Raw genomic sequence first — 11825 nt, forward strand, 5'->3', positions numbered from 1 at the left:
AAAACCACTGTTGATTCAATGACTTTGTTGAGCAATTCCAATTTATTTTAGTTTACATTGGTATGGTTGCTTTTTCTTTCTCTTTTGTTTTAGTTTTTGGTTTTTAATTAATGAAAGGTTCCATGTAACTGGGGCTGGCCTTATATTTACTGTGGATGGCTCTCTCTTGTGCCTCTGCCTCTACCTGCCAAGTGTTAGTATTACAGCTGTGTGCTACCATGCCTGGCTGAAGACAATCATTTGGGCTCTGCTATTTTAATATTATGTAGAATTAATTATGATGCTGACTATTGATTTTCTTGTCCTCTCAGAGATCCACTTACACAGAATATAATATACACAATATACTCAGCGCCTCCATTAGTAGCTGAAACCTTTCAAGCTCAACAAAGCCAGACTGGATCAAAGGCCCAGTGAGCAGTCAGCAACATGTGCCCTCTTCAGTCTGGACAGAGCCCTGCTCCCTGTGCACAAGTTTTGTAATTTTCCTAGTGATGGATAGAGTGGGCCCACAATGAACACATCTCATACTCTAGAGGAAGAAAGTAGGATAAGAAAAAGTAAATCTAAGCTGGGCAGTGGTTGTGCACGCCTTTAATCTCAGCACTTGGGAGGAAGAGGCAGGCAGATTTCTGAGTTCGAGGCCAGCCTGGTCTACAGAGTGAGTTCCAGGACAGCCAGGGCTACACAGAGAAACCCTGTCTCGGAAAACCAAAAAAAGAAAAAAAAAAGTAAAAGAAAAAAGAAAAAAGAAATCTAAATAAACTGAAGGAAAGGAAAAATAAGTTAATTTAGAGGCTAGTTGTTAAGGTAGGATACTTGTTAAAAGTTGTGTTCATGAGCTGGGGAGATGGCTCAGTCACTAAATGCTTGTTGCTGAAGCAGGAGAGCCTAGCTTTATATTCACAGTACCCACTCACATGCATAAAAAAATACTTGAAAAAATAAATTTTGGGCTGGAGAGATGGCTCAGAGGTTAAGAGCACTGAATGCTTTTCCAGAGATCCTGAGTTCAATTCCCAGCAACCACATGGTGGCTCACAACTATCTGTAATGGGATCCGATGTCCTCTTCTGGTATGTGTGTGAAGACAGTGACAGTGTACTCATATACATAAAATAAATAAATCTTTAAAAAAGAAATTCCGTGGAGAAACTGAAGACTAAGGGCAACTGTCTGTGAGGAAACTGTGAGGGATTGGACCCCAGGTTTCCCAAGAATGCAAACATCCTTGGGTGCTCAAAATCCTTAAGTGCTATAAGCTGAATGTAATGGCTCACACTCAGGGGTGAAGCAGGAGGATGTCTGAGAGTTCACAGTCATCCTGGATTTCACAGTGAGTATTACACCAGCTTAAGATACACATTGAGGGGGCTGGGGAGATGGCTCAGTGGTTAAGAGCGCTGACTGATCTTCCAGAGGAACCAGGTTCTATTCCCAGTACCCACAACCATTTGTAACTCCAATTCTAGGGGATCCAATGCCCTCTTCTGGTCTCTCTGGGCACCACATGCACATTGTACAGAGCTATACATGCTAAAAACACTCATATGCATAAAATAAAAATAAAATAATTCACAAAAGATATACAGCAATGCCCTGTCTCCAGAAATCGACAAAAATTCAAGTATTTTTATATAATTTACCTACCTACATGCATAAATACACATACACTTTAATTTATTTTTAGACTATTCATATAATATAATATGCTTGCTATATTGTGTTGTGTAGGAGATGTTAACGGGGAAAAAATACCAGTCCAGTCTATGTGGCTAGAGAGAGAGAGAGAGAGAGCTCAGAGGTTAAAAGCAGCACATACTGCTCTCGCAGATGACGCATGCTCTGTGCCAGCACTGATGGGGCTGATGTGACTCTACACACCTCTAACACTGGCTCCAGGGGATTCCATGCCCTCTCCTCCCCTTCTCAGATGCCTGCATTCATGTACACCTATAGATATACACAGATACACTCAAATGCAATTGTTAAACATCTACTGTGTTTAGGTAAGCTGTGTTTGTTTTGTTTAATCTTTAGCATTTAGTGGTGTGTGCTTGTATACGTGTGTGTGTGTGTGCATGTGCGTGTGCGTACACATGTGTGTATGCCTATAGCACATGGGTGGAGGTCAGAGGATAACTCCGTGGAGTTGTTTCTCTCTTTCCACTATGAGATCTGGTGATCTAGCTCACACCATCAGGCCTGGTGGCAAGTGTCTTCACCTGCTGACCCATATTGCCAGGCCCCCTTTTTGAGACAGGGTCTGATGCTCCCTAGGTTTGCCTCAAACTCACTAACTCACTTCATAGCAAAGTATAATCTAGAACTCCTGATTCTTCTGTCCCTACCTCCTGAGTATTTGGGATTACAGGTTTGTGCTACTGTGCCCTGCTACAAAGAATATTTTCAATCCATCGCTTGTTGAATCCATAGACACAGAACGTGCAGGTCTGCAGAGGCAGCCATATGCTAAAAACTGTAAAACCGTGGCAAAAGGAATTCAGAGTCATATACTGCTTATATCCAGGGATTCGAAGAATTAGATCAGTGAAACAGCCAAACTACTCAAAAACAATCTAGAGTCTCAGTGTAATTCCTGTCAAAATTCCAATAGAGTTCTTCATGAACACAGAACAATCTGGAAAGTTTATGTGGAGCTACGAAAACCTCCAACTTCCAACAAGTCTTGAGCAATATAAACAAAAGCAAAGGTATCACACACCTCATCTCAAAAGGCACCACAGGCCTGAGAGTGTACAACGGAGAACCCAGAAACAAACAGACGTTTATGGCCAGTTGATTTTCAGCAAAGATGCCAAAAACACAGAAACAGAAAGAATAATCTCACTCTAACAAGTGTGGGAGTCTTGATTCATATGCAGAAGTATAACTGGGTCCTTACCCGGTACAAAATCGTCACTCACTCTTGACTGAAGAATTAAAAACAGGAGGTGACATGGCTCATTGGGCAAAGGTTTTTTTTTTTTTAGGGGAAAAAAAAAAAAAAAAAAAAGAAGAACCTGGGTTTGAAAGATGGCTCAGGAATTAAAAGCACGTACTGCTCTTTCAACGGGCCCAGTTTAGTTCCCAGCTGACACTGGGTGCTGGCTGCTGCTTATCGATGCACAAGATGCAATGCTCTCTTCTGGCCTCTGCTGGTACCCACATGTGCCTGTGCATACTCACACGCACATACACTGGCACACGCCACAAATACACGTAGGGGAGTTTTTCTGATGCTTTGATCGGGCATCTGTGTTACCGACACTGGAGGTCCTCGACCCCAATTGTTTTTTGCTCTATTAAAATAAAGATGTCAGTGCCAAAGACTAGGCAGAAAGAAAGAGACAGGACTTGCAGGTTCCCACAGGTGAGGAGAGAGGAAGAGGAGAATGGAGATACTGGTGGGGGGTTGGGGGGAAGCAGGACAGACGCACAGCTACAGGAGAAAATGTCGGCGGAAAGGGAAAGCAGTGCCCAACGGGCTTCACAGAAGGTAACTGAGCAACTAAACTGAGGGCAGATTTACAGGTGTTGAGCTGGGATTGAAGATAAGGGCACGATAGTCGTAGGAGGCTTAGAAGGCCCAGTGTTGAGCTAAAAAGCACATTTAAAATAAGCTAGTGTGTGTGTGTGTGTTTGATCCAGGGATCCAAAATAGCTCCTTGGAGGGTGTGTGTCTGTGTCCAGCTGGGAACACAAAGCGATATAGACAAAATTATACACAACATACACAAATAAAACAAATAAATAAATAAGAGGAATTGGTTTAGTGGTAGTCAGACACACACACACACACACACCCCACATGCACAGGCACGCACACACACATACACAGAATTCACAATCATAAACAAGCAAATACATGTAACACAGATAATTTAATCTGCTAAAACCAAACTTCCCATATGGTCTAGTGGCCCACCCATTCTGGATATACATCTAAATGAAACAAAGTCAAGACACGGGAGAGATTCCTGCTGTCCTGTGTTACTGCAGCCCCATGCCCAATGATGAAGATACAGAACCAACTGATGAGTCTTATGAGACAAAGAGACAAAGTATGGTATGTATACACAATCTAATGCCATTGAGCCTTTTAAAAGGAGATGTTCTGTCATACATAACAGGACAGGTGAACCTGACCGTATTACACTGAATAACCCAGGCATAGAAGGACGCTTAGCTGCAGGATTTCATTGATATTTTTACCAATATCCAATTCACCCAGGGTATAGCACACAGTTTCCATACACAGAGCCAATTAATAATTAATAGATTAAATAATAAAATACAAAAGCCACACTTGTAGACGTAGGCAGAGGCTGGAGGAAGAGTGAATGGAAGGTGGAGATAGGAGGGCGTGAGTCTCAGGCAGGAGTGAGCTGCAGTGGCCAGTCTGCTGTACACCATGGTACTTAGGACTAATGATAAGCTACTGTGTATTTGAATTTCATTTGTTAATTTGGAAAAAAATATTATATAGTTATAGGACCTACTGTTTGAAGTTATGATTAACGTTTCAAGATCAAGCAACAAGCATACTTTGAAATAAAGCCTCAGAACAAAGTCGAAAATGAGAACTAAGAAAGCCACCTACCCAGGCACGGTGCCCACACCTCTAGTCACAGCACTCAGGAGGCAGAGATGGGGAGCTCTGTGACTTTGAGGCCAGCCTGGTCTACAGGGATAGTTCCAGGACAGCCAGGGCTGTCATATAAAGAAACTCTGTCTGGAAAAAAAAATACAACCAACTAACCAAAAAACCAAAATCCTATCTTGAAGCACTTCTGTGGGCCAGAGACTGTACTGAGTTTTATAAATATTACTTATGCAAGTGGAGAGAAGGGTCAGTGGTTACAGCACTTGCTGTTCTATCAGAGGACACAAGTGTGGTCCCAGCTCCCAAATCAGTCAGCTCAGTACCACTGTCGTGGGCCTAGCCTCCAGGCCCCACACTCACATGCATGTACAGACACATGCTTAAAAATAAAATAAAATTTTATTTTTTATGGGGGCTGGAGAGTTTGACTCAGTGGTTGAGAGCACTTGTTGCTCTTGCAGAGGACCCAGGTTTGGTTCACAGCACCCACATGGTAGTTTACAACCACTCATAACTTCAGTCCTACGGGATCTAATGGCCTCTTCTGACCTCCAGGTGTGGGGTTGGAGGCCTGAGGGCATGTAGTGCACCGACGTACATGCAGGCAAATCACTAAAACACATAACAAAATGAATAAATGGGGAGCAGGGACTGGGCTGGAGGAATAGCTCAGAAGGTAAGAGCCCTGGTTGCTCTTACAGAGGATTCAGGTTTGATTCCCAGCGCGCACCCACTTGGCAGCTCAGCTGTCTGTAAGTCCAGTTCCAGGGGATCTGACACCCTCTTCTGTCATTAGAAGGTACTGCACACATGGTACACAGACATACATGTAGGTAAAACACTCATCCACATAACATTTTTTAAATGTCTATTTTTATTTCTCTCTCTGGTGTGCATGTGTGCATGTGTGTGTATGTGTATGCATGTGTGTGTATGTGTGTGCATGTGTGTGCATGTGTGTGTATGTGTGTGCATGTGTATGTATATGTGTGCATGTGTGTGCATGTGTGTATATGTGTGCATGTGTGTGTATGTGTGTGTATATGTGTGCATGTGTGTGCATATGTGTGCATGTGTGTGTATATGTGTGCATGTGTGTGCATGTGTGTGTATGTGTGTGCATGTGTGTGTATATGTGTGCATGTGTGTGCATGTGTGTGTATGTGTGTGCATGTGTATGTATGTGTATGCATGTGTGTGTATATGTGTGCATGTGTGTGCATGTGTGTGTATGTGTGTGTATATGTGTGCATGTGTGTGCATGTGTGTGCATGTGTGTGTATATGTGTGCATGTGTGTGCATGTGTGTGTATGTGTGTGTATGTGTGTGTATATGTGTGCATGTGTGTGCATGTGTGTGTATATGTGTGCATGTGTGTGCATGTGTGTGTATATGTGTGCATGTGTGTGCATGTGTGTGTATGTGTGTGCATGTGTATGTATGTGTATGCATGTGTGTGTATATGTGTGCATGTGTGTGCATATGTGTGCATGTGTGTGTATATGTGTGCATGTGTGTGCATGTGTGTGTATGTGTGTGCATGTGTGTGTATATGTGTGCATGTGTGTGCATGTGTGTGTATGTGTGTGCATGTGTATGTATGTGTATGCATGTGTGTGTATATGTGTGCATGTGTGTGCATGTGTGTGTATGTGTGTGTATATGTGTGCATGTGTGTGCATGTGTGTGCATGTGTGTGTATATGTGTGCATGTGTGTGCATGTGTGTGTATGTGTGTGCATGTGTATGTATGTGTATGCATGTGTGTGTATATGTGTGCATGTGTGTGCATGTGTGTGTATGTGAATTAGTGTGAATACTGATGTGAGCAGTGTTTAGGTGGAACTCCCTTCCACACTTTGAAATGCAATCTCTGTTTGGCCCTGCGTGTGCCAGGCTGGATGGCTCACATGGTTTCTCCACCTTAAGTTAGGAAGACATGCTACTGTACCCACATGGGCGTCAAAGGCCTGAGCTCAGTTCCTCGTATCTATGGCCAGTACTTTACCCACTATGCCTCCTCCACAGCTAAGAGTTTCTGTTCCTCAAATGTGCCTAATGTGGTCTTTCCTCAGTCCTGTATGTGTTCCTTGGCCCAGGACGGTCCCTCCCTTCCACCCATTTTGTTTATTGCCCTTTCTATCAGTCCTTGGCTCTAATGTTGCCTTATTTGCTGGCCTTTCCCTCGCCCTCCCACCACATCCTTGGTTTAGAAATTTTCTTTTTTTTTTTTAAGTTTTATGTGCATGGGTGTTTTGCCTGTGTGTGTGTGTGTGTGTGCACCAAATACATGCAGTGTCCATGGAAACTAGGAGAGAGAGCAACAACTTTCTCTGGAACCAAAGCCACAGAAAGTTGGTGGCTGCAGTATGAGGTCTGGGACTCAAACCCAGGTCCTCTGGAAGAGCAGCATCACCACTGTCTTCCAGGTCCCCACATCACCCATGTCTTGCTTTATCTGTTCTCCTTGTCCATCACCATCAGCACTGTAACACTGTCACTGTAACATGAGCTCCATAGCAACAAGAATGTGCCTTGTTTCTACTCAAAGCGATATCTGGCCAGAAATAAGTACACAATACATCTGGAAAATACCACTTTTTCAAATGTCATCTGGGGATGGGGCAAACAGGGCGCTGAGCAGAAGCACACTGCTCGGGTGGCAATCGTCTACCTTATCCTTGTACTCTTTCTCATGGGTTTTCTTCCAGAGATCCCAGTGGTAGTCCAGGGTAGGGTCTCTCTGCAGTTGCTCCATTACCACAGAGCACACCAGGGGCATCCAAAGCAGCCATCTTCTGCTTAAAGGAAGGGCACAGAAGAAGCATAACTATTAGCTGTGTGTATTTTGATCACATAGTTCTCTTTTGTTTGTTTTTATTTATAAAGATATGTCGCTCTGTAGCCCAGGCTGTTCTGGACCTCACCACACAGCCCAGGCTACCCTTGAACTTGTAGCAATCTGCCTGACTCCAAATCCCAAATGCTGAGATTACAGGTACAGGTGTGCACTTCTACCATGGATTTTGCAATGTGTCCTCAAAAGTCTTCGCAAAAGAAAGGAACAATGTCTATCAAAGGAACTGTAAGTTAGTGATACAGGTAACGTCCTGGAATGTCCAGGATGAAGAGGGAATCATGTCTAAAATACTATAGTAGTACTTTTAATACTTTAAGAAGGGCTCTTCAGCTGGGCAATAGCATATGCTTTTAATCCCAGAACTCAGGAGGCAGGTGGATCTCTGAGAGTTCACGGGCTAGACTGGTCTACATAGTGAGTTCCAGGACAACAGCTAGGGCTATGTAGACAGATGCTATCTGAATAATAATAATAATAATAATAATAATAATAATAATAATAATAATGATTTCCAGAAATTTTCCAAGTGGGGCTGGAGAGATGGCTCAGTGGTTAAGAGGCTGCTCTTCCAGAGGACCTGGGTTTGAGTCCCAGACCTCATACTGCAGCCACCAACTTTCTGTGGCTTTGGTTCCAGAGAAAGTTGTTGCTCTCTCTCCTAGTTTCCATGGACACTGCATGTATTTGGTGCACACACACACACACTGGCAAAACACCCATGCACATAAAACTTAAAAAAAAAAAAAGAAAATTTCTAAACAAACATAGTTACAAAGTTAAAATCAGGACTCTCCAGGATTTTCTCACGAATCGACTTAAGGAGACTTCTCCTTCCCTTTTCCTTCTTTCTTTTTTATTTATTTACTTACTTATTTTTATTTTATGTATATGAGTGCTCTATCTGTATGTACACCTGCATGACAGAAGAGGGCATCAGATCACATTATAGATGGTTGTGAGCCACTACATAGTCATTGGGGATTGAATTCAGGACCTCTGGAAGAGCAGACAGTGCTATTAACTGTTGAGCCATCTTTCCAGCCCCCCTTCCTCCTTTCTTAAAGAAACCCTTCTAATGAGGACATGTGTCTATCTTAAGTGGCCATTTCAATATTTAAATCACTGGCCGGGCAGTGGTGGCACATGCCTGAAATCCCATCACTTGGGAGGTAGAGGCAGGTGGATTTCTGAGTTCGAGGCCAGCCTGGTCTACAGAGTGAGCGCCAGGACAGCCAGGACTGCACAGAGAAACCCTGTCTCGAAAAACAAAACAAAACAAAACAAAACAACAACAACAACTGGGCGTGGTGGTGCACGCCTTTAATCCCAGCACTTGGGAGGCAGAGGCAGGCAGATTTCTGAGTTCGAGGCCAGCCTGGTCTACAAAGTGAGTTCTAGGACAGCAAGGGCTACACAGAGAACCCTGTCTCGAAAAACCAATAAATCACCACAACATAGTGTGGGGTCGGGGAGTGGGGGTGTGTGTATGGCAACACTACATAGCACCTCATTAATATGCATAGTTGCTCTCCTCTCTTAAATTGGTTAAAATTTAATTTCAAAACTAAGCCAGGTACAATGGTGGATACCTATAGTCCCATCTTCAGAAGCCAACGCAGGAGGACTGTGTCAACAGGGAGTTCCAGGCCTGTTCAGGCAGCACAGAGAGGGCTGGGGATGCAGCTCCAAGTCTGACACTCGTCTAGTATGGGTGAGACCCTTGGCCTGAGCGTGAACACCAAAGCAATACAAACAACCAAGCAGCTCAACCTTCTCTCTCAAATAAAGGTTCGCTCGCCTTTAGAGAAGCTAAAGGACAGCTCAGCTCTTAGATTTTTACACCCTTGGGTTATTTTCCTTTTTTGCATTTCTCCCCAACAAATCAAATATCTGTTTCAGAGGAGATACCCCAAAACAGTCTTCTCACCAGGTGTGGTGGCCCACGCTTGTGATCCCAGCACTTAGGAGGCAGAGGTGAGGCAGGAGGAGCATTGTAATTTTGAGGCCAGCCTGGTCTTCATATCGAGTTCTAAGGCCACCAAATTTAAGAGGTGAGGCCCAGCCTCTAAAAAACACAGCTGATGCCCGCTCCGTTCCTATATTTAACAGAAATTCAGTAGTTGCCTGAAACTGGATTTATTATTATTGTTTTTGTTATTGTTATTATTATTTTAGTTTTTTGAGATAGTGTTTCTCTGTGTATCCCTGACTGTAGCTGGCCTCAAACTCAGAGATCTGCCTGCCTCTGCCTTCGGAGTGCTGGGATTAAAGGGGTGAAGCACCACTCCTCTGCTGAAACTGAATTTTTTAAATCGTGTGAGCCTTCAGCTCATGCTTCACAGGAACCCAGGTTTAAATCTCACCGCATGCACATACCACACAGTTATCACACAGTTAAGCCAACAAGAATCTCTCAAAAGACTCTCCCTAATCAGAAAAACAAGAGATGAATGGGCGGCATGATTTTTGTTTTCAGCTTACTTCCTGAAAGCAAAGATTTAAAATCCCGGCCACCTGACTGATGAAAAGATAGAGCATGTTTAAGGCCAAATATGAAGAAAACAAAAGAAGCAGACAGTACATACATGACAGCATGGCCAGGAGTCCTCATGGTCATCCTGAAGTGTGGTGCTCACTCCAAAGATGTCCTGGGCAGCAGGAGGCTGCTCGAAATGACTCTAAAAAGAAATCGGAGCTTGTCACATGAAGCATCCACAATGAGGAAGTGAACTTTCATTTCGGTTTCATTTAAAGACTTATGAGAACAGCTGCCTCCGCCCTCTCCTTCTCACCTTGGGACAGTTTGTGTGTAATGAGCTGCCCAGAGGACTCCATGGTAGAGGCCATTAATAGAATGACCTCAGCAGAGAGCAGGACAAAGTTTTCCTCCAACCCTGTGTCATTTTGGTGGTCCATTTTATTCACATCTGTTCTGAGATGGAAACGTTTAGTTATAAAGACATTTGGATCAGGCTCCTCAAATCTCAGGTTGCTTCATGATTTCCTAGGAAACCCTGTCTTATCCTTTAACACAAGTCATGTATGACCTTTTGTGTCTAATACTCACTCATCAGTTCCTTTGTTTTGGTTCAAAGGATCTCAACACACACACACACACACACACACACACACACACACACACCCAGAGCATTATAGCATTATACACATACACTTATACACACAGTTCTATCACATAGTTATCTCTCACAAACATACAATTATACACATGTGGTTATCTCACATATTCACACACAGTTATACACATACATTCATCCACACATACGGTTATTACGCACATACTCACAGCTAATCTCACACAGTTATACACATACAACACAGTTATCACACAGTTATACCCACATGCACACATATACAGTTACATATACAGTCAATGCACACACACACACACACACACTTACCCACACCAGAATATCCACCCAACTGCCACTGTGGTCTTCTAGGCACAGCTGGGGTAAAATGAACTATTAGTTTTTAAACCTGAATCTTTATTAATCACCAATGAAAATGGGCATCTCTCCTATGTTTTTGACCATTGAGTTTTCTGAGAATTGCATTTTCAATTATTTTGCTCATGTTTCTAGTGCATTTATCGGTTTTCTTGGTGATCTGCAGGGCCTGTTTTTACTGTTCTGGCTAGCAGTCTCTGGTGGTGCCGTACACTCCGCCTGCCTTCTCACAGTTCTCCATTGGTTTTTCCACTTTGCTTATACTGATTGCTTTTTTTACTGAAAATTTAAAATGCTGAATAGAACATCTGGCCAGGTATAGTGCTAGTCTCAGGCCAGCCTGGCTCACATAAAACCTTGTCCTTAAAATACAAAACAAGAAAGCAGTGAGGTGAGAAACTCCTGTAAAACCATTATTCTGTTTCAATAATCTCCTGGAACTGCCAACTTGTTTCATTTATACTCCCATTTCCCAGATTATTTTGAAATAATTCCTAGATCTCATGTGTGATATGTTTCATATGAAAATGTTTCAAGTGTTTATCCATTTTTACATTTAGTGTGTGTGTGTGAAACCTGTGTCATGCTTTGCATGTGGAGGTCAGAGGACTACTTGAAGATCCTCTCCTATAACCATGTGTGTTCTAGGGATAGAATTCAGGCGTGGCGGCAAGTGCCTTTGCCTGCTAACCCATCTTGTAGAGATATGATAAAGAAATACAAGCACAAACCATGATGACATCTAACCTGACCACCATGTTTTAAAATACACATATTTTTTTCTTTTTGAAAGCTTTATTTTTCTTTTAATTATGTATATGTGGATGTCTCTGTGTGGTTGTTCACGTGAGTCCAGATGTCCTTGGAGGCCAGAAGGGCGCATCAGATCCC

At 43.0% G+C, this 11825-nt stretch overlaps 1 protein-coding gene across 1 annotated transcript in view; it reads right to left on the reverse strand.

Annotated features, from left to right (window-relative positions):
- Window positions 1-10178, reverse strand: part of Ctss (cathepsin S) — a 29398-nt gene extending 19220 nt beyond the window's left edge. The window contains exons 1-2 of the mRNA XM_021157901.2: window positions 10053-10178; window positions 7282-7405 (exon numbers count right to left, since the gene is read on the reverse strand). Coding sequence (XP_021013560.1) covers window positions 7282-7405; window positions 10053-10084 — 156 coding nt within the window. The 5' untranslated portion in view covers window positions 10085-10178. The remainder of the gene's footprint in view (window positions 1-7281; window positions 7406-10052) is intronic.
- Between the last annotated feature and the right edge of the window lie 1647 nt (window positions 10179-11825).

Source organism: Mus caroli, unplaced genomic scaffold, assembly GCF_978045245.1.
Source record: "Mus caroli unplaced genomic scaffold, Mus_caroli_1 scaffold_3, whole genome shotgun sequence".
NCBI lineage: Eukaryota > Metazoa > Chordata > Mammalia > Rodentia > Muridae > Mus > Mus caroli.